This window comes from Podarcis muralis, chromosome 2 (assembly GCF_964188315.1).
Source record: "Podarcis muralis chromosome 2, rPodMur119.hap1.1, whole genome shotgun sequence".
Lineage (NCBI taxonomy): Eukaryota > Metazoa > Chordata > Lepidosauria > Squamata > Lacertidae > Podarcis > Podarcis muralis.
This window is the reverse complement of record NC_135656.1, coordinates 3184926-3208578: the sequence shown is the minus strand read 5'-3', so window position 1 is coordinate 3208578 and position 23653 is coordinate 3184926. Positions and strand designations below refer to the sequence as shown.

The 23653-nt window shown below is 47.4% G+C and overlaps 1 protein-coding gene across 4 annotated transcripts in view; it reads right to left on the bottom strand.

The window, feature by feature from the left end:
- Window positions 1-23653, bottom strand: part of TNS2 (tensin 2) — a 119074-nt gene that overhangs the window by 63624 nt on the left and 31797 nt on the right. The window contains exon 1 of one of the 4 annotated variants that reach the window (XM_028721245.2): window positions 14447-14771. The exons of 2 other annotated variants lie outside the window; for them this stretch is intronic. In XM_028721245.2, the coding sequence (XP_028577078.2) occupies window positions 14447-14527 (81 nt within the window). In that variant the 5' untranslated portion in view covers window positions 14528-14771. Of the gene's footprint in view, window positions 1-3510; window positions 3679-14446; window positions 14772-23653 lie in introns of those variants that run through there. One more of the 4 variants, XM_028721248.2, reaches the window with a different exon arrangement.

Here is a 23653-nt window from a genome sequence, read left to right as displayed (position 1 = left end):
CACACATCTGGGAATTCCCAGACATGTCCTCTTTTGGGGGGTCCTATATGCCCATCCGGAGGGAATTTTACATCCCTTGGGGAGTTGGACAGCAAAAGCCAAACCCCCTATTTTTTCTATAACAATACTACAGTCTGTCCAAAACATCTGGAAGGCAACCGGCTGGGGAAGGCTGCTGTAGGGACTTGAATCTTAAATGCAGAAACATTTACTCCTAGCAAGAAAAGGATTATTCAGGCTGCAGAATTTGTAAAGTGGGGGTCAAATAGAGCACACCCAGCTCCTAGCGGTGGTGGGAGTTGCACCCTGCTTAAATGAGGCCTGAAAGAGGAGGAGCAGGCAAAGCTGCCCAAATTGCAAGCCCGCCTTGCAAAGAAGGAAGGCTTCCTGGGACATGTAGTTCTTTCAAGGAGAGCTGAAGAGGGCTCTGTTTCAAAGCGTGTGTACATAAGCCCTACTGAATGAGCCAATTCACACTGGGCCACAGCATGGCTGGCGGGGCTATAAATAACCATGAATCGCCTGCTTTGTTGCCGAGGTTCTTAACTGTGAAAACAAGTTATCTGTTTAAAAGGGCAAGACGCAGGAGCTGCTGGCCAGCCCAGGTGAGAGGCCAAGGGGCAGGAGCCCAGCAAGAAGCGGCTGTTTGAAGCCAGAGGGGAAAGGCCTCCTTCCAACCCCCTCACAAAAAAGTAAAGAAACAAACTGAACTCCTAACAGATGAGCAGGAAGGACCTGCCCTGTGTCGAAACTGACTGGCCGAGAGTCACAAGGCCCAAATCAGCAGGCATCATGGTCAGATGCTTCTCCACTCCCGGTCAATGCAGTCAACAAGCATAAACATCTTCACCCGGCCTCTGCCAACCTGGTGCCCTCCATGATGGCAGCTGTAATCAGTGAAGGCTGGGTTCACCTTTTTCCAAACCCACCAATAATCTGTCGCAAGATTTCAGCAAGGCTGTTTTTAAACGTTTGTTCCCAGCCCTTTGACATCTCCAGGTGAGCTCCAAAACCAGAATAAAGCCGGCTGGGAGTAAATCGGTGTGGAGAGCGAGTGAGAAAGAGAGAGAGCATTTTCTGTGTCACCTGAGCGATTCGGTTGTGGGAAGTTCTGCCTCCGGCAACGTACTTTCCCAACAACACAAGTGCACCCCTTCCTGCCGCAGCTCCATCCCTTCCTCATGCAGGCTCACCTGAGAATGGCGGCAAAGGGCTCTTTGCCCCTCTGTTGCTGCCTCTGCCGGTCAGTCCCAGAGGCTCTGCCAAGGTTTTTTCCATGCACACTTCACTTTCTCCACTGTGCCTGCTTGGGACACAGAAGAGAAAATGCTTGCCAGCCTCTGCTCTTGTTGTTAATGTGGGCAGAGCTGTGCTTGAAAAGTCCCCTTTGCTGTTGCCTTCTTGGCTCACAGGGGAGAAAATGGCCAGGCGGGAGTGTCCTTGTGACATTGGAGGCGGTTATGGAGACCTCGGCGGCTGGGCTGGACCCTGGGGGTCTCAGCTCCAATATCTGATGTGTAGCTTCCCAAGAAAGCCCCTTGTCCCTTCAGAGGCATTTCATAGATGGTAAGCAGGGAGTTCCCAAAATAGGAGGCGAGTCACATGGAACCCCATCCAAAGTTAGGTAAATTCATTTTTTCCACATATGTTCTGTCCTGCCCCCAAAGGAGCTCAATGCTGGATGCATAGATCACCTCCACCCCCCCCCCACCCCATTTGCCCTCACAAGCCTGCAAAATGGGTTAGGCTTAGAGGTTGCAAAGGTATTATTCCCAGCCACCTCAACAAACTAATTCCCAGGATTCCTTGGAGGAAGCCATGTGCTGTAGGTACATGGTGTGGCTGTGACTTGAGTAGGGATTTGAACCTGGATCTCCCTGGTCCTTGTCCAGCACTCTATTGAATAATGCCACAATAAGTGCTCCGTGTCCCCTTCCCAGTACAGTTTTTACACTACCCTCTTAGCACAATATGGGCTTGCCTACCCCAGTATGGGCTTACTACATGCCCCTACCCCATGCTTGAGGCATTGCAGTCAGCTACCTAATTGCCAGCATGCGTGCTCATTACAAGGTCCTAAACCATGAAAACAATGAAATGCATCAAATGCACCTTAAGTATGACCCACCTCCTTTTTTATAAACAAAACAAAACTTCTTCTGCACCACACACTATCTCCATGCTAAACTGGAATAATTACCAGTGAACACCATCACAAACATGGTCTAGAATTTATACTTTACCCATAGCAAATTATGCGCTGGGAGCACAGGTGTTCTGGTGAAGCTAGAACTGTGTGTCTCACAACTGAAAGGCCTCCTCTGAATGACCTGCTTATTCAGCATTCAACCCAATTTGCTTGTACAAAACTTATGCAGCAGATAGAATATATCTGGATTTTATAGAGCATTTGTTCTGATTTGTTTACAGGCAGTTATACAACTAAGAACCATTCTGGTTTGCTTGCAGGTGTTTGTATGCCTTCCTGTTAAACTGAAGTGGCTCACCAGGTAGAGTGGTATGCAGCTGCAACACTTGCTTCACAGCAGGTGGGTCGCTGTTGCTTACTGGGAAGAGGAGGGATGAGAGGGCAAGGAGATTGGCGCAGTGCAAACACACCAGCAGGAGAACCAGACTGGTTCCACCAGTGCATTTGCACAGTGCCAAACCTCCCCTCTCCCTTTTACCTTTGCTGGTTTCCACACACACACACACACCCCCAAATCTTCCCTGGGTGTTCTTCCAACCTTCTGGAGCAGATTTGGGAAGGTGCAGGGGCAACGCAGGGTGGAAAAGGGAGAGCGGAAGTTCCCCTGCATGGGCAGAAGTTGTTACGCTGGTGCAACTTCTTTGCTGGATGCCACCCTTTGCAACTGGCATCCATTCATCCATGAACTCACGGAATGAGATTTCTACCATTGGAAGAATTAAGCCCTGGTACATCTTCTGGTTTTCCCTCAGTGTAATGGACTAAACAGCCCTTACAGTGTGCACACAAGTGCAAAAAGTGAACCAAAGGGACTGGGTAAGGAACCTTTGAAAGTGTCATTAAAATGCAGAAACTGTGCATTCTAGAGATGGGGGGATTCAATTCAGTTCATTTTTAAAGGGGAATCTTCCAAATTTGCACTTCCCGACATGCTTGTCTGAACTTTACAATGCACTTGTCCAACCACTTTCACAAAAATGCATATACATGGGGAAAATCCTTGCACAACAAGGGTGTACATCAAACCACATACAAAAAAAAAAAGTTTATATCAAGAAATTTGCACTAAAATGCTGGTTATTTATTTTTCATGCTCATGAAAATTAAATAAATAAATCACAAATTGCTGCAGAAATGTGGAGAACCAAACTTTAGACTGGGAAAATGAGACACAGAAAAACAAAATGGGCCGGTTCTTCCATCCTAATATGCACATATACATATGCATACACACAAACACACACACAAAACACAGCTAGGCATCTTTGCAATGGCAAAATCAGGTACCTAGTATCTCTTACCAACATGCTGAAATCCACACAAAGCTGGGGAAGGAAACCATCTGTTTGGATGGTGGGCTGGTGCTGGCCACAGCCTCTGCCGGCGGGCGAGGAGGTTCACCAAAGCAGGAACTGGCTGGGCAGTGACTCTTACATAATCAGGGCCCACAAGGAGCTGCTGCAGCATCCATTCCCCCTCCTTCCTTGCTCTCAGTGAGTCCAGAACAACATGTTTACTCACTGGCTCAGCCAATGACTGCCCGCTATTGTGTGCCAGTTGAGAGGTGCTTTCCCCAGCTACACAACATCCCAGTCATGTGAAGGGTTGTGTTTACACTGCTATGCACACCAATCCAAATCTGGTGCCAAAGGAACAGAAATCTTACATTCTGGGTAAGTTATGGAAATTAAAAGACAGCCTTAGCAGAACCTTTTCATGGTATGGCGAGTTAAACTCTGGAGACGTATTTGGGAATATGACAACGCATTGACTCTGTAACTCACATGACTCATGTTTTTATTGTTCATATTGTTATACTGTAATACATTCCCTAGAAAAATAATTGAAAATTCAAAATCCTATTGTTATTATTATTAAGAATCCAGAATGGTATGGCAAGGCTCAGGAAGTGAGCTTTGAAAGGGATGGAGGTGGCTATTCAGACTGGCAATAGATGGAAGCAGGCAGGCATTCAGGGAGGTGACTCAACATGTTTCAAATGTAAGTGGTCCAATCTCTGGCATCTCCAGTTAAAAGTGTGTTGGGTAGCAGAAGGGGAGAACCTTCTCCACCTGAGACCCTGGAGAGCGGCTGCCACTCAAAGTGCACAGAAAATGCCCTGAGGAAACCAACGGTCTGATTCCTAAGAACAGAAGGAAAAACCCTGCTGGATGAGGCCAATGGCCCATCTAGCGCAGCATCCTGTTCTCACAGTGGCCAACCAGGTGCCTATGGGAAGACCACAAGCAGGGCCTGAGGGCAAAAGCACACGACTGACTTGTGTTTTGCAGCAACTGCTCCTAGCGCCCTTCTTCCCTCAGGGCAAGAAAGATTAGTGCAAAGGGCACAAATTAAGGAATTGAAAATTTGGGGGAAATGGTGTGTGCAGGATGAGGACTCTGAAACCAACCCAATGCTCAAACAACTCTTAAACTTCTGAATATATCCAGTTTCCTCTGCCCCTCCCGTTAACTTTACAGGCAGTCAGGAAGGATAGAAAGGAGAGCAATATTGAACCTATCAAAGGAATAAAAGGTGGCAGATGCCAGAAATCTAGCTGGTGTTTTCTTTATCCATGGGAGTGGTGGTGGCATTTGGTTTCTTTTACAGGGCCCTCCAGACGGAGTATGTAATTCTACATGTCACAGATGCAATAGCAGTGGATGCATCAGTGATGAATTTATACTGGACCATCCACGCATCATTCCATTTTATTAGGTCTGCAACGGTTCTCCAGTGTTACATATTATTGCCATCAGGAGGGGCACCTTTGCACTACAGTACAACAAAAGTGTTACAAAAATAAACACACACACACACACACAGAGAGAGAGAGAGGAGAGAGAGACAGAATCACAGGTGCGTGGACTGTAGGTCAGCAGGGCCGCGATCTGGACATGTCCTGCGGTGCGTTGGGGGTGGGCAGGGGGGACATGTCCTGAGTGGAAATGAAGCAGTATGCCTGCCCACCAAATTTTAGAGGCGTAAACAGGATCAAAAGCAGGGTTGCATATGACCCCCCAACATCATAAGGAGTACAAATCATCATGAATGCACGAGAGAAAAGATGTCTGGAGGCCCCTAATTTTTCTCTAGCAGACTAGCCACATGAGTGCATCCAGGGATGTAGCATGGGAAGGGCCGGGGGGGGGGGGTATAGCCCCAGGCACAAAATTTTGAGGGGCTGGAAACCAGATCCCCCCCACAAGGAACCCCGCCCTGCCCTATCTGCTAGCAGGGGTCTCTGGGACCCAGAGCCCAGTCTGGTTTTGCTGCCACACCCCCGGCCCCCTCACTGAATGACCACCTGGCCAGTGTTGGGGGGGATGCAACCGCCAAGCGCTGCGCCAGCCAGTTGGGTTCCCCCCTGTGCAGGCAGGCGGCGCAGCGCAGCGCAGCCCTGTGACCCCTCCAGGCCCAGTGCCCACCTTGCAGTGTTGGCAGCAAGGACTGGGCTGGCGTGGTGGATTTTGTTCACTCTCCATGCCCTGCCCCCAGTCCTGCCCAGCGTGCACACATGTATGCATGCACACCCCGGGCACCAGCAAAGGAAGCAACACCACTGTCAGCATCATCATGGTTTGTTTGCAGGGAGGTTACACATCAAATTGAGCAATTGTTATTCCACACTTTCTAGCGCATCTCTTTATCCCACTTTCTTTACTACAAATAGCATGTGAGTGGCCGCCGAGACCCTATAACACCGTTCCTGAAAGACCTACATTGGCTCCCAGTACATTTCCGAGCAATTCCAAGTGTTGGTGCTGCCCTTTAAAGCTCTAAATGGCCTTAGCCCAGTATACCTTGAAGGAGCGCCTCACCCTCATCATTCAGCCCGGACGCTGAAGTCCAGCTCTGAGGGTGGTTCGCTCACTACGAGAAGTGAGGTTACAGGGAACCAGGCAGAGGGCCTTCTCGGTAGTGGCGCCCACCCTGTGGAACGCCCTCCCATCGGATGTCAAGGGAATAAATAACTATCTGACTTTTAGAAGACACCTGAAGGCAGATTCCCTGTTTAGGGAAGTTTTTAATGTTTGATTCTATTTTTAATATTCTGTTGGGAGCCACCCAGAGTGGCTGGGGAAACCTGGCCAGATGGGCAGGATATAAGTAACTACTACTACTACTACTTCTACTATTAATAATAATTTTTTGTTGTTGTTACGAAGGAAAGCCAAATCTGTTTTAATTGCATAATTTGAACTTGCTGTTATGAGACTTGAATCCCGCACACAAAATAGTGACAGTCTGGAAGCTGTCTGAGGCCCCAGCTGCAGAAGCCTCTGAGAAACTCACTTCCTGCTCCTCCAGACAACCATTTTATTGAGCATTCATCCCGATTAGCTTGCACAAAAATTCATGTACAGGCAGAGGCAGACCTAGGCAACCTTGACCCTTTGCAAGTAGATGAACTGGCACCTGGGAAGCCGGGAGAGGCCATGGACCAGACACTAAAAAAGTTTGCCTGGCCGACTGAGGGGGCCCCTGCAGGACTGCTGCGACGGCCCTTGCCAGCAACCAGATTCCTCCACCAAGTTGCCCACTGGAGCCTTGGCTTCTAGCCAGAGTGGAGAGGTATGATTTTTGTGCACCTCTAAGACTGCATCTTTTAAGGGAAGCGGGTGGCACTGTGGGTTAAACCACACAGCCTAGAACTTGCCGATCAGACGGTCGGCGGTTCGAATCCCCGCGATGGTGTGAGCTCCCGATGTTGGGTCCCGTTGCTCGGTCCCTGCTCCTGCCAACCTAGCAGTTTGAAAGCATGTCAAAGTGCAAGTAGATAAATAGGTTCTGCTCCGGCGGGAAGGTAAACGGTGTTTCCGTGCGCTGCTCTGGTTCGCCAGAAGCGGCTTAGTCATGCTGGCCACATGATCTGGAAGCTGTACGCAGGCTCCCTCGGCCAATAAAGCGAGATGAGTACCGCAACCCCAGAGTCGGCCAAGACTGGACCTAATGGTCAGGGGTCCCTTTACCTTTAAGACTGCATCTCAACTTAATTGACTATTTTGATTTGTTTGTGGGGCAGTTATATGGAGATAGGATTTGCTTGGCAACCACTAAAATAAAATATAACGCCCATCATCACAATATCTCATGGCAGTTCATATGGTAAAAATGCAGGTTAAAAGCACAAATAAATAGTTAAAACAACAAAATAATAGCTCCCCATCCCACAAACACGTTTAAAAGACTATAGAATATCAATCATCCCAAGGCCTGGTTGAAGAGGAACGTGTACGCCTGGCACCTAAAGATATATAATGAAGGGGAGAGCATTCCACAAACTGGGGGGGGGGGGCACTGCACAAAAGCCCCGTTCTCGTGTTGCTGCCATCCAGACGTCACATGGAGGAGGCACCCAAAGAAGAGCCTCAGATAATGAATGCCAAGTCCAGGTTGGTTTATATGGGTAGAGGCAGTCCTTGAGGAACTGCGGTCCTGAGCCATTTAGGGCTTCATAGGTCAACACCAGCCCTTTAATTGCAGCTGGAAACTAATAGGCAGCCAGGTGTAATGTGCTCAAACCGTCCTTTCCCCAGTGAGCAATCTGGCCACAAAGGGAGATGGGCTCTTCTCAAAGCAGCCTTCCAAAAAACCGAGTTGCTGACCAGAGCCACCGATCCTCCAGAGCAGGGGTGGGGGGACCTTTCTCACCCTGAGGGCAACATCCATGCCAGCGATGGAAGGCGCCAGAGGCAAAAGTCAGTAGAGCAACAGCTATGCAGTTTAACTTTGTTGATTTGTTACACACACACACACACACACACACACACACACTCTCTCTCTCTCTCTCTCTCTCTCTCTCTCTCTCTCTCTCTCTCTCTTACAATTCTTCATCCAGGCAAACTAGAGGCATTTATCAGAGCTCAATTACCCAGCCAGGCAAAATAAACTCAGGGAGGATGCAGAGCAGGGCTGGTGAGGTGCATGGCATGGGAGGAGGGGGGGGGGGAATCCTGGGGGCCGGAAAAAGAGAGCTGCATTGGCCACAATCCCGCACAAGCCTGAGGTCCCCAGCCCCTGCTGCAGAGTGTACCAAGACTATGTACGCATGTCCTATCTATGACAATCAGCTAATTCATGGGGACCTACAGCACATTATCTCTGACCTCCTCCTGCATTGCGGCAGAGCTTTGCAAGGGATGGGAGGTTCCCACCCAGCAGAACAGAGTGTTCCATAACTCAGGAAACCAGATGGGAATTGGTCAAGGCTTAAGAATAGCAGGCTGGGCTCCAGAGGTCAGGAACAGGACTTTTTTTATGTATTTTAAGGATCTGTCAAGATATCAGTGCTTTTAAAACCGCTTCCCCAGCACAGCTGACAGTTTGAGAACAAAACTAAATTTTGCTTGCTTCATTGTGCCCTGCAGATCAGTTTGCTGGAAATACCCCCCCCCCAAAAAAAAATCTCATCACAAAAAAGGAAAACCAAGAGAGTCCATTTCCCTTTCCTGCTTCATGATTATTGTCATTTCCTGGTTCCCACCCACCCACCTCTTTCCCCTGGTGTAGGTTTCCCAGCACTGCTTGGAATGAGCTAGTGAGCATGTGGGAATGTCTTAAGAACCTGGAAATGTCTTCTTTTCTTTGGCTTCAAAACCCTGTGCATCAAATTGCTGGTTAAGCAAAACCCCATGTTTTGCACATGAAGCCTAAATCAAAGCCTTGGAAGCCTGTCTGAAAGACTGTCACTTTAATTACATTCCCAGGAAATTCTACATAATTGTTCAGAAACAGCTACCACAATGGCAGAGTGATCGGTGAGAGGATTTTACAATTTCAATACGTAATAAGTAGTAGGGCTAGCCACCTTTCCAGCTCAATGTTTTGCAGGGAGGAATACAAGCACTTACTGGAACATTAGGTTTGCACATCTAAAGTGGATTAAAGCGCTCTGTGGCCCTGGGGCAACTAATCCACTTGTTTAAAAAGAACCTGGCTTTTGGGAAAGCAACAACAATTGCAAGGGAAACACATTTGAAAAGAATGGGATGAACAAACGACTAACAGGAAGATGTGCAAATCAGGATGAAAGGAAGATGAATGCTCATTGTCATATAACTGTCCCACAAACAAATCAAAATTAATGCTCAATATAGACTAGATATACAGTAATCCAATCTCTGTGTAAGCCTTTTGCAAGCAAACCAGGGCAAGCAAACAATAAATAGGTAACCTGGAGGCCTCCTTTGTGGTTTGGAAGGTGACTGGAAAATGCACTGAAAAGTGTGGGATGAATAATTAATGGGAATATGTGTAAACACCCTGAAAGCCAATCAGGATGAATGCTCAATAAATACTGGACTAAGGGTCCATCCATAGCTAGGTTTAATGTGGATTGTGAACCACCTGTGTCTCCTTTATCTCCATGTGACATTTTCCTCCAACTACTTTTTCCTCCCCAAATCTGGAGTGTCCCTATGCAATTGATGTAGCTTTCTTAGTCAGATTTTTCAAAGCATAGGGAATCTCTGGACTTAGGGAGCAGAAAATGAAGGACAGCAATATCTGGATGAGAACAGAATAATAATAATAATAATAATAATAATAATAATAATAATAATAATAATTTATACCCCGCCCATCTGACTGGGATTCCCCAGCCACTCTGGACGGCTTCCAACAAAATATTAAAATAACATAATACATCAAACATTAAAAGCTTCCCTAAACAGGGCTGCCTTCAGATGTCTTCTAAAAGTCTGGTAGTTGTTGTTCTCTTTGACATCTGGTGGGAGGGCGTTCCACAGGGTGGGTGCCACTACCGAGAAGGCCCTCTGCCTGGTTCCCTGTAACTTGGCTTCTCGCAGTGAGGGAACCGCCAGAACCTCAGCGTCTGGGTAGAACGATGGGGGTGAAGACGCTCCTTCAGGTATACTGGACTGAGGCCATTTAGGGCTTTAAAGGTCAGCACCAACACTTTGAATTGTGCTCAGAAACGTACTGGGAGCCAATGTAGGTCTTTCAAGACCGGTGTTATGTGGTCTACATGAATGAGGGAAAATTAATACAAGGCATTCCCAAACCACATTAAACCCAGGTATGGACAGGCCCATAGTCTAATCACCATATAAGCTTTGTGCAAGCAAATCAGAATGAATGCTGAATTCATCAGGCTGTTTGGAGGTGTGCATAGGACTCCAGCCAGGTAGCCTTATCCTATGTATGGTGTTTTTTTAAAGTGTCACTGAGTTCCGATAAGCATGTTTAGGATTACAACATTAATCGATTAATCACAGATTAAAATCCTGACACACGCACACACCCTCTCAATTAACTGGTAAACCTGACAAGAAGCAAAAATCCCAGGACCAGCAGCTCTCGCCACACAGCTGTGCCAGCGCCAGCCTTCCTGTCCCAGATCAGTTGAAAAAGAAATGTAAAGAAGGATTTCCCTTCTGGTCTGCATCCAAACCCAGCCAATGAAAGTTATGAAATGTCAGCATTTTCAGCCCAAGAGAAACTGCTTCTTGCAGGTTCTCCAAGGGAATACTTCCCACTTCACATATTATGGCTTATAAGCATACACTTAAAAGATGAAAATCATAAACCTAACATACAATGAGTGGGATTCACCTAATGCAGCCCATCAGTGATAGATCTGCACAGGGACTCCAGCTCACAAATGGGCCTTCCCTTCTCTCCTCTCCCCTTGCACTCCCCAAGGGAGGAGGAGGACTATTCAATCTAGCAACTGCAATGTTTGCGCTGATGGAACACTTGTGTGGTGTTGAGTTCTAACCAATGGGCCATTGCGCCTCCTCTCACCATAGAGCCAAGACTGGCTGCACTCTGTCAAATGCAGCCTGGTTTGTTGCCATCCTAAAATATGAAATGGCTTTCCAAAGGCATCTTCATTGAGGTCTTGCAATATGCAGCAATGTATATTAATCAGCCAACAGTTCAATTCATCCATGAAGGTTAAATATATTTAATCATTTGACAGCCTTAGCATCAAACATTAGGAAGAACTTCCTGACAGTAAGAGCTGTTCGACAGTGGAATTTGCTGCCAAGGAGTGTGGTGGAGTCTCCTTCTTTGGAGGTCTTTAAGCAGAGGCTTGACAACCATATGTCAGGAGTGCTCTGATGGTGTTTCCTGCTTGGCAGGGGGTTGGACTCGATGGCCCTTGTGGTCTATTCCAACTCTATGATTCTATGATTCAACATGCGGGGAACATCGTTGCTTCATTTGTTTACTTGTAGATCCTCACAAAGTTACAATTCCCAGCACCCTGAACAAACTACAGTTCCCAGGATTCTTTGCAGGAAGCCTCATGCTTTAGATGTATGGCCTAAGTCTGCTCAGCCCATACGAGTTTTCCCTCAGTGCTCCTTTCCCCAGAATAACCCTTGAATCTTGTGGCTGCAACTGTCAGAGCCAATAGCCTGGAGAAACCCAGGAAGCAGGTAGGTAAGGAGCCAAGCACATATGAATTGAAAGGCACAGAGGAGCAAACCTCTGCCTCTGCCTAGGTCATTGCTCAGTCTTAGGGGTCATGCTAGAATCTGCAGCTGCCTGGAACCACGACTCCAATTATCCCCTTGTTCCATCTGACCTCAACCAAACTGGCAGTTGCAATGTGACACTCTGGCCATCAGCAGTGATAGCTGCCCAGGAGCTTTCTCCTTCTGCAAGCTCCTACAGCGACACCAAGAAGCTGGGAGTCCCTGCCACTAGCTCCTCTGATCCAAGAACCCCAGCTGGCACCTAACTACAATATTGAACTAGTGCAAAGAGGAAGGGACTCTTGACAGGGAGAGGGTTGGGCTCCTCCTTCCATCCTGCACCTGCCACAACTGACTCAGACAAAGCCTCGCACACTGGAGCCGCCCCAGCACAGCTGCATCATTCACAGTAGCTACACTTGTGAAAACTGCACTCAGGTCTTGCATAGCCTCTCCACAAAGGGCCACAAAGCTGACCAATGGTCAACCAAAAGCATCTGCTGGGTGTGTGTGTGAGAGATTGGATGGCTGAGCCCTTAGGGCCATTTCAGAAGGAGCTAAAGCAGCCTAGATTTGCAGTCTCATTTCCTGTTTACTCAGCATTCCCAGATCTTCTGGAACGCTGGCTAGAAGATTTCCCTGCCAGGGGAGAAAGGCCATGCCTAATGAACTCTTGGTGGAAAAACATTTTAAAATAAGCCTGTGAACAAAATGTCTGCTGCTGCTGCTTCCTCAGGCCCTCACAAGATGGATCAATGGTCTGACTCAGTACACTGGTACCTCGGGTTAAGAACTTACCGTAATTCGTTCTGCAGGTCCGTTCTTAACCTGAAACTGTTCTTAACCTGAGGTACCACTTTAGCTAATGGGGCCTCCCGCTGCTGTCACGCCACTGCGGCACAATTTCTGTTCTCATCCTGAAGCAAAGTTCTTAACCCGAGGTACTATTTCTGGATTAGCGGAGTCTGTAACCTGAAGTGTCTGTAACCTGAGGTACCACTGTATAAGGCAACTTCCGATGTCCCTGTGTACTTTAGGCAACAAATGGAGTGTGTAAGGGCAGGTGGTAGCTGTGTCCCCAAATTCAACACAGGACCCACATCCTAGGGATGGTTTACACACACCATCACTTGCTTTCTCTACACTTCAGGGCTTGCAAGTGAATGTGCAAACTGGCAGCGTGAACTAATTCTGTGTTTGCAAAAGTGAGAGGTGTCTGTGTCCCACCTGCGGAGATTTGATCTCTGATGGTGCCTTCAGTGTGGGCAAGCCATCATCGCTTGGCATCATGGAAATCCCGTGACTGAACCAGAGCTGTTTTTGTATCACCGCCATACCAGAGTACGAGAATACGTACTTCAAAATCAGACATGGGGTCATAGGAAGCTGCCTCCTCCCAGAGCACTTTAGAAAGAGAGTGAAAGAGGAAACAGGGCTGCTACATGCTGAAGATGCATGTTCAGAAATGGCTCAAACAGGCTGCTGTGGCGTTTGGCCATGCAGCTTTCACCCATCTGGCATCTGGGATTTTAAGATCTGTGTCAATAAGAAGCAAATGTCAAAATTGGTTCCTAAGCTTCTGAGCACCATCCATCAGACAAACCTCTCAGCCCCCAGTAATTTAGTTTCATTAGGTCCCTTGCAGTACCAAGGAGAACAAAAAATTAAACTAAAGTCAACTGCCCTTATTTTTAAGAAGGGGAAAAGATTTCCTCATACTCCAGAAGAGTAGTCACGTTAAGTCAGCTGAAGAAGAAGAAAAAACAAGGAAAACAGATTCTTTTCATAGTTTTCTAAAGAGAGAGACAGAAATTCTTTTGCAGCAAACCGCATGGGGGCAAGCAGACGTTGGGGTAGGGAGTGTTTGTAGGAAACCAGTGTCGGGCCCCAACTCAGATCAGGAGCACCTTCTGGAGCGGGGAACAGAGGAAGGTGGTTTTTACTGTCGGACCAGAGGTCATCCAGCACTGTCTACACTGTTTCAGACTGGGAACACTCCTAGTCTCACCTGGATATGCTGGGGATTGAGCCTTGGGCCTCTGCATGCAGGACAGGTGCCCACCACAAAGCTGAAGCCTTGCCCCTCGGGACCCTGAAGCTGTTTTTTCTTCAAGAAGCATGCTTTTTTAAAAGTTTATTAAAATGTGTTGTTTGGCCCTAACTGGCCCTAACTTTCGCAGGCTGCAGCCTATTTCATCAGATGCACAACAGGGGCTTCTAGACTGTCGCTATTTGGGAGGTAGAATTCAATGGCATGCCAGCAAATTCAGGTTGTGCAATTAAAACCAATTTGGCATGCTTGTGCAACAACCCTGCCCCCCACCCTGACCTTTTGCAATAAGGAAAGCAATAGGGAAACACGCTGAAAAATGTGTGGTAATAATTGCTTGATGCGACATCATATAACCTCTCCGGAAACAAAAACATAATGAATGCTCAATAAATAATCCAAGGCAGCGTATGCACCATACATTTAAAGCACCCTGAAAGCACATGACTTCCCCAAAAGAATCCTGAAAACACGTTTCCTCAAAGACTCACAGAGCTACAATACTCAGCACCTTTAACAAACTACAGTTCCCAAGATTCATTGGGAGAAGCCATGAGCTTTAAACGTATGGTGTATCCACAGCCTAAGTCCCCGCAAACTTGTGCAAACAGATCGGGATGAATACTCAATAAATGGGCCATCTGGAAGTGACCTCAGAGACTTTGGACAGCTTGCAAGAAAACCCGCCTCGCCTTTTCCCCTTGCAGTGCCTACCCTCCGTCTCTGTTGTACACCTACCCGGCGGCCACTTGGTACTCGGGTGCTGTCTCTTCTTCCCAGCACTCTCAGAAGAGTGTCCATGGTGTTTCGGGGCTTCATGGTTACAGATGATGGTGACGGCACATTAATCCCACAATTGCCTTGGAAACACTGTCAGGTCAGCATTGCTGAGAACAAATCCACATGAGAGGGACGGGGTCTGCCCCGACTCACGGCATCCGTGGCTGCGGTGGATCTGCTTTATCCAGCTTCCCAAAGCAGCTCAGCCCTTGGGAGTGTGTGAAAGAGGAGGATGTGGAGCTGGAAACAATGAGGCAGGAGCCAAGGCTGGGCTGCGAGATCAGGCGGGCAGGCAGGGAGCTGCTGTTTCCTGCCACACAATAGCTCCTTCCCTTTGCGCGGAGGTAATGGAAAAGGATGGACCGGGAAGGAGGGACAGCTGGGCCTGGCAGAGAAACAGAGGAGCCCAGGTCACCCCTTGAAGCCAGGGATGGGAAAGAGTCTGGCAGAGGCACTCAGAAGGGGCAGAGGCTACCAAGCACACCATACATAAAGCACAAAGAATTGTGGGAGCTGTAGTTGTCTCCTCACAGAGCTACAACTCCCAGCACCCGTAACAAACTATAGTTCCCATGAATTTTTGGGTGGGGGAGGGAGAAAGGTGTTTTAAATGTATGATGCAGATGCAACCAGAGGCCAGCAAGCCACAGTGAGGAACTATCCAACAGGTTCTGATTTGAAGGCATCGGTTTGCTCCTTGGGAGGGCTGGAGTGCCCCTAGCCCAGCACTTACACTATACCCCTTATAATGCTGAAGGGAGATTCAGCTGACAGTCCAGAAGGTGCCAGGCCTGTGCACTCCAGCTGTCCCAAAGACCAAGCCCTGTTGCCTCAGCACTGACTCTTGTCTCCACAAAGCCCCTTTTTCTTCTGATCTGTCAATAGAGGGACAATTCCGTGCTCCTCAGAGGCCCAGATAATGCTGCTTGATAAACCTTAGCTGAGACGCTTGTAAGCCACTAAAGCATTCAGCCATAAGTAATGGATAGCTAAATAGCAAGAATATAAGAGGAGCCCTGCTGGATCAGCATCTTGTTCTCACCGCGGCCAACCAGATACTCTGATGGGAAGCCCTTATGCAAGATATGAGGGCAAGAGAATTCTCCACCACTTCTGATGGTGGAGGTAGAACAAAGCCATTGTGACTAGAGGCCATTGATAGAATGATCCAGCATGAAATTGCCTTCTTCTCTTTTCAAACCATCCAAGTCGGTGGCCATCACAGCAAATTCCATAGTTTAGCTATGGACCATGTGGAAATGTCCCATATAGCGAAGCGATGGCCACATAATACGGAGGGGTTTTTGCTTTAGAAACTACTACAATACCTCACTGGGAAAGCAAAGAATTCTGTTCTCTCCTTCTGTTTTTCCTCTCTGGGCAGAACACTGTTGACCAGACACTGCCCGGAGAAGAGAGAGTCTGCCTTCCCCATGTTTCCAAGGCTCTTTGCTGGCCTCTTTCAACCGTGGGTGTGTGTTAAAGTGAGTCAGACCAGAGCTGCCTTGAGGAAGCTGAACTTCTGCCATGGAACTGGGTCAAACGGATGCAGCCAGTATGGCACAGATGATGTGGTCACAATGCAGGGGAGAGGCAGGTGGGGGACGGGACACCCATGACATTCACAACTTTTTGCTAGAAGTGCAGTGCCACGGACCTCCATAACCAAATGGCACCGTCTTGGCACACCAGAAGCTTGCGTCCATGTGGCTCCAGTGCTACCCATTCCTCCTTTCAAGTTTCCTAATGAAACACACAAACACCAGTTTGAAATGGAGCTATAAATTCTGGGTGTTATTCGTAGCCAACCCTGGATAACAACCAGCAAAAAGAAAAAGGAAAAAAGTAATAGTGGAATTATATTTTGTCCCAAATTCTAGCATGACACAGCCTATAGAAAAAACACATCCAAGTTTAACGATGCCCAAGGTCCAGAGCCAAGTCTGTGGCAAAGCAAGGATTGCATTCCAAATTCACGCAAAGGCCAGAACAAGCCACCCCTGAATTAGCAGCTGTCCCACCAGGCTCATTTGGGGCATCACCTGCTGTGGTAGAGAAAGAGCAGGTGAAGCTTTGAGCCCAATGCTATGCCAGGGGTCCCACCAATGGGGCATGGGTTGGAAGGGACTGTCACAGTATCTCTCTATGTCACACACACATGCTTTGCAGACTGCCTTTTGTGTCACATTTCTAGGTCAGGGCTTTAAAGTTCCATGTCTGAAAAGGTTTGTGGTTTTGGTTGTGTGTGTGGATGTGTATCCTGGCACTTTCTCCAGGAAGACCTATGTCTTACTGCTGAATTGGAGACAATCGCCATTGGGTTTTCTATGGAATGACATTTGCTCTGATTCAGTGGTAAAACATGAGTTTTTTTTTGGGGGGGGGGCAGATAAAAACATCATTTGGACCCGGAGCTTAAAGGTGCAGCCCTGTGCCTGGAAAGCACAGCACAAGATGAGCTCCCTCTTATTTGATTCCAGCAAAGCTTTTAACTCCATTGCTGTTTTATGTTACTGTCTCTTACTTTCCCTCTCCTGAGTTTGTTTAATGCTTTTTAAAAAGTCTGGTAAATTGTTATTATTTCATTATTTAAACTGGTGGGGTTTATTGCTCTTTTTTCTCTTTTGATCATATTTGCTGCACACGGTGAACTGTTTGAGCATCTCTGCTGCTGGAGTGGAAAGTGGGATAGAAATTTCCCTTAAAATAAATGTGCTCATTGTCCTTCAGCAGGGTCTCTCCTCCTTGGACAACTCACGTGCTGCATGGGCTGAAAGAGTTCTTGTCTTACATTGAAAGGCTTTGCATTGTACAAATGCTGCCTTTTCCTCCTCTGGTGACTTGACAGCTATAGCAATGTTGAGGCACTTTAAAAAGTTTTTTTAAAATACTCACAATAAATACTTTTCAAATGAGTTGCTTTTCTACCACTTGACCTCTAGTGGGACCACAGCAGCCTTTGATCTTTGCTTCTGCTACTCTGACAGGTCTTTCTGACTGCCCTTCCAGATGGTGTCCATGAGAGTCAGTGCGGCGTCATGGTCAGAGTGCTGGACTGGGACTTGGGAGACCCTGGTTCAAATCCCTCCTTGGCCAGGAATCCCACTGGGGGCCCTTGGAAGAGTCACTGCCTCTCAGCCTAATTTCCTCACAGGGTTGTGAGGATGAGATGGGGAGATTTTTGTATGCCACTTTGAGCACCTTAGAGGGAAATTGGGATATAAATGTAATAATATTAATATTTTTTAGTTGGGTTTCAGTTCTGTTGGGAGCGGCTGTTTGGAATCACAAAAATGTTAATCTGCTTATGACATTCATCTCTTTCGATTTTCTTTCCCTTATATTTTTAAATGTAAGACGCCTGGAGTCCTCCTTAGGTAACAAAAGACTAGTAAGTCCAAATCAATGGGGTATTGTTTAGGAGTGGGTTGTTTGGGAGGAGGCTGTTGCTGTTTGTGATATTGATTTTTTGTATCTTTATTTTAGATATTATTGTGTTTTATGTGGAAATTGTTTAATTTGGTTGTGTAGTTTTAATGTTTTATTTATTGTTTATAATGACTTTTGTTATGTTTGTACAGTATTTTTCGTCCCATAGGACGCTCCGTCCCATAGGACGCACCTAGTTTTTTTTGGGGGGGGGGAATAAAGGAATTTTTCCCCCTTTATTTCCCCCCCAAAAGCAGGTCGGGGAAACCGAACCAGGTCGAGGAACAGCGGGATGGCGGTGCTGCGCCTCCCTGCTGTCCCTCCAGCTTGTGGGGCTGGCCGATGTCTGCCCGGCGCGAGGGGCGCTCTGCTTCAGGGTGCCCTGCGCGCCAGGCGGCAGGCTGCTATCTGCAGCGTGGGAAGCCCTGCGGGGAACTCCTGCAGGGCTCTCCACGCTGCGGATGTCTGTCCGGTGCGCGGGGCGCTCTGCTTCTGCTATACGCAGCCTAGGGAGCCCTGCGGGGAACTCCTGCAGGGCTCCCCACGCTGCGGAGGAGTTCCCGAAGCAACACAAACCCTTATAGATTGCAGCTGATGGGCAGCACCTGATAAACACGTTTCTGATTAGAAACGCGTGCAGGGAGGGGGGTGATCCTGGGCAGGCTTTCCATCAGTCAAATCGTGATAAATTTTTATTTACCCCTTCCCCACCACTAACCAATACTAAATTATACAAAAAATAAGCAAAATATATGCAGATCTGCACAAGCCATTCAGGCTGCAGCACCCAGCTTTTCTTGCTGCAGAACTTACCTTGAGGCAGATTTCATATACATACATTTATATAGCAACACAAATTGTACACACTGTCATGGGCAGATAGCACGTCTTGTTGGATCAGCACTATTTTTAATAGAACATCAATCTCTACTAATGAGAGCCCGGTACAAATGACATTACAGTTAGAAATGAAAAACAGGGTGGCCTCTGAGCATAGTCTGAGTCTAAAGATTTGTTTTCAGCACCAAAACTGAACTGAGCAGCTCACTATCCCGTTGCAGAAAAGTCTGCTACAAGTTAGTTGTCTTCATTTCAGCAGCATAAATTAGGTGGGGGAAATGTCAATTCGTTGCTACCACTGTGAAGCAACTGGGAGTCAAAACCTCTTACTACAAATTACCCAGAGATCTATCAGTGGATCTCTATCAGATCCCAACTGGCCTTCTGCCTGCCCTGATATACACAACCACCGCTTACAACTTTTACCCAACCGTTAACGCCAGGATCCGCTTGAGTCTACTCACCATCTCCCTGCTGCCCTCAAATGAAAGTGTTATTAGCCACCCACTATAAAAGGGTTGTAAAGCATTCCTCCCATTTTTAAGGAGCGTTTTAGGGATTACTCAGAGCTAATAAAAAGCACATCTAATTATTTGACAGCTGGGGAGGGCAAATTGACCAGGTGAGCAGGCCAAAAGCAGTGAGCAAGAGTCTCAGTTGCTACTCTTAGCTTGGCCTTGCCAGGTCAGAGAGATGGAGATGAGTCAGCCACGTCCTGTGAGCGGCAGCTGTGGGGGCAAGGTTGTTACAAGCCAAAGCGCCACTGAGGCGAGAAAGCAAGCAGTGGCCCACTTGGCCTGGCTGGCTGCCTCTTCTGCCACACACTGGCTTATCGGTGGATTTGGTTATGCTGAAAATGCACACACATTTAAGTTCGGCGTGATTAAGTGACAGAAGCCAGCAGCTGGCACTGTCTGTGTGTGTCTCTCTCTGTGAGAGAGATCAGTAACAAAATACCCACCATTGCAATGTGTATATAGTACATTTCACCTTTTGGGGGGTGAAATGTACTATATACTCATACCCTCCAACATGTTGCGTCTTAAAACCGGAATGTGCGTCTTCTCATCTGTGCTCCAAAGACATGCTTTTTGGGGGGTCATGCCCTCACAGCACCCAAAAACACATGTTTGGGGTGCCACACAAGATCACAGCCCCCCAAAAGCGCTTATCACGATTGCACGATATCACAGTGCCCAAAATGGCTGCCATGCTCTCGCAGGGGGAAATGAGATGTCCTAGTTTTTCAAGGATGTTTGCAGTGTATGTATACTCAGACACATAAGAACGTAGTCAAAACAAAAAAAATTCCTTCCAGTAGCACCTTAAAGACCAACTAAGTTAGTTCTTGGTATGAGCTTTCGTGTGCATGCACACTTCTTCTGTGTATCTGAAGAAGTGTGCATGCACACGAAAGCTCATACCAAGAACTAACTTAGTTGGTCTTTAAGGTGCTACTGGAAGGAATTTTTTTTGTTTTGACTATGGCAGACCAACACGGCTACCTATCTGTAACATAAGAACGTAGGAAGGGAAGAGTGCTCCTGGATTAGGCGAAAGGCCCATCTAGTCCAGTATCCTGTTCTCACAGAGGCCAACCAGATGTCTACAGGAAACCCACAAGCCACAGTCCTCTCCCCTCATGCAGTTCCCAACAACTGGTATTCAGAGGCATACAGGCTCTGACAGTGGAAGCACTGCTAGCATGGCTAGTAGCCAGTGATAGCCTTTTCTTCCATGGATTTGTCTAATCCTCTTTTAAAGCCATTCAAGTACAGCACTTCTTTCGGGGAGCAAGTTCCATAGTACAAGGTGCGTGAAAAAGTGCTTAATTTTGTCTGCCCTGAATCTTCCAACCTTTCAGCTTCATTGGATGTCCCCAAGTTCTAGAAACACAAGGGGGGAAAAACCTTTTATATCCACATCTGCCCGCCATGCATAATTGTATACTCCTCCATTGAACAGCACCCCTTGGGAGGGTCCCGTGCCATGAGATCCAGGCTTCCCACTGTCAGGGATGGATGGCAGGGTTTGCTCTCATGGTGATACTGTCGCGCAAGCACATCAAAGAGAGCATGGCAGCCAATCATTTATATGTCAGAAAGTGATGGTGTGTACTTGGGGCAATGCATTGCAAGTCCATCCACTCCCTCCAGCCTGGAGTGGCCTAGCTTCTGCAGACAGGATATTGTGATAACAGAGGAACCAATTCATTCATAACAAAGCAGGGGACAAAACTACAACTATGTGAGGATCAAGCCTAGTAGAGGCTAATTCACAACAAATGCTTAAGCACACAATTTCTCCCCCAAAAGTTTGGGACTATAGTTTCCCCCTTTCACAACTACAATTCCCAGCACCCTACAGTCCCCAGAATTCTTTGGGGGATGTGCTTCAAACGCATGATGTGGATCCGTCACCCGTATGAGTTTTGTTTCTTGGTCATGTTGGAGTGCCAGAGAATCTTGGGAACCACCTTTTAAAAAATTCTTGGTAGAGAGATACAAAAACAGCAACACGGTGCCACTCTTACGCAAACAGGGCTGCTAAATAGTCATATCATTTAAAAAATAATATCGTTTTAACCAAAAGTGAAACTAGACCAGCTTGGGTTTCAGCATATCTGCTGAGGCAAGAAGGAAATGATAGGGCTTCATAGGGGGACTGAAGAGTGAAAGCTGTTCCCTTCCAATCATAGAAGCCAAGATTGGTGGCTGCGGCTCAGGACTTTGTAAACTGTCTTTCCTAATGAAGCAGGAGGCAACAACTCAATAAATGTGCACCGTTATTTGATCAGTAGGATTAATTTGTTGTGATGCAAGACACACATTCTTGTTGGCGTCTTAAGCAATGCCGTCTCCTGGATGGTTCAGATCAGTATTGAGCAAAGACTGAAGTTTCAAGCAACCCCTCTCAATTCTGGCCATATACAGTGGTACCTCGGGTTAAGAACTTAATTCATTCCGGAGGTCCGTTCTTAACCTGAAACCATTATTAACCTGAGGTACCACTTTAGTGAATGGGGCCTCCCACTGCCGCTGCACAATTTCTGTTCTCATCCGGGGGCAAAGTTCTTAACCCGAGGTACTACTTCTGGGTTAGTGGAGTCTGTAACCGGAGGTGTTTGTAACTCGAGGTGTTTGTAACCTGAGGTACCACTGTACAGGATCAAGAATACATGGCTGATATAGGGAGCTGCTCTATTTTCCTCCCTGCCAAGAATCCAGGAATTGTAGTTTGTGACTGGTACAGTTCCCATGATCCTTTGTGGGGGGGCATGTGCTTTAAATGTATAGCATGTGCATAACTGGCGCCCTACCCAAGGCCATGTTCAGTTGGCAGCCCTCTTAAAGTGTCAAAATTGCACTGGATGTTGGATCCTCCCTTGGTGGCAGCTAATCTGGTACAATATTTTGGAAACTGCAAAATCCCCTATCATGGGGAGACACACAAACATAGCCCAGCTTAGTCATTTGTTCATTTGCCAAATACTCATGGTCACAAATTATTTCACACTTTGTGCCCCTTTATCATCTTACAGTTTTTTAAAGGGGGTGGGGAACCTTTATCAGCACAACCTTTATCAGCCACACTTCCACATGGGCAACCTTGGCTTAGGGAAGTACATGCCTGTGGTGGGAGGGGCCAGAGGAGAAAGTGGGCCAAGCAATGGATGTGACTACAGTGGTACCTCAGGTTACAAACACTTCAGGTTACAGACGCTTCAGGTAACAGACTCCGCTAATCCAGAAATAGCACCTCGGGTTAAGAACTTTGCTTCAGGATGAGAACAGAAATCGTGCTCCGGCGGGAGGCCCCATTAGCTAAGTGGTGTTTCAGGTTAAGAACGGACCTCCAGAACGAATTAAGTATTAACCAGAAGTACCACTGTACTTTCTGTTAAGTTGTGGGTGAACATATCAGACGACACAGCGATTCTTCAGCGACAGAACTGAACTGAAGGGTTCAGTAAGCCTGCTTATATAGAGCTCCAGTACAACGTTACTGTAACAACTTTCTAAAACTATCCAATCACTGAACGTCACTTTCGATCCCTTATTTGCATAACTATCTACAGTACCCCCCTGCTGGCCCAGGGTGAGAACTTCAGTACATAACACCTTCCAGCCACATAAAAGTCAGAGGTTTCTGAGTACACACCCCTCTCCATCCAGGCAAGCAGAGTTTGTGGACGCTTCCCAGTCAAAAAGCACTCCCTAAGGGTGCAGAATAGGCTTGGGGAGGGGAGCTGCCTGGGAGAGGAGCCCAGGGAAAGAGCCTGTGGCCCAGAGGGCTAGACAGAAAAGCTCAGAGGGCTGCCTTCCCTGCCAAGGCTGAGCTCCACCACCTCCCATTTTATTCATAGGTGCATCCCAGGTTGTTAGCCATGGACAGCTAGTAAGTGAAACTTCCATGTTCTGAACATCAGACATTGGGGGCAAAAACAACATGGGGGTGGGGGTGGGGGAGAGACTGTTGCCTTCCTGGCCTGCTCACGGGCTTCCTGGCTGGCCACTGTTAGAAACAGGATTCTGGATTAAGCAGATTCGTGGTTTGATCCAGCTGGGCTGCTTTTACATACCCACATTTAAAGCACTGGCTTCTGCATGGACTTCTTTGTAAAGTGAAATGAGCTGCTAGCCCCCTGCAGACCCATATATGGTAGCTAAAGCATCTTTTGTTTTTAAACTATTACAAACCATCCTTCAAAAGCCACATCTCCAAGCTGTCTAATGAAGTCGGAAGCAACCCCTTCCAAAAGGCCAGCATCCCATCAAAGCTCCCGTCTGCACATCTTCCCCTTTTCTGTGGCTGCCTTTCAAGCCTATTTGGTCCATCCAGGCCCCCACTCTCGTAGCAATCCCGTGTCTCCGCCACAGCCTTAAAAAACTGGGA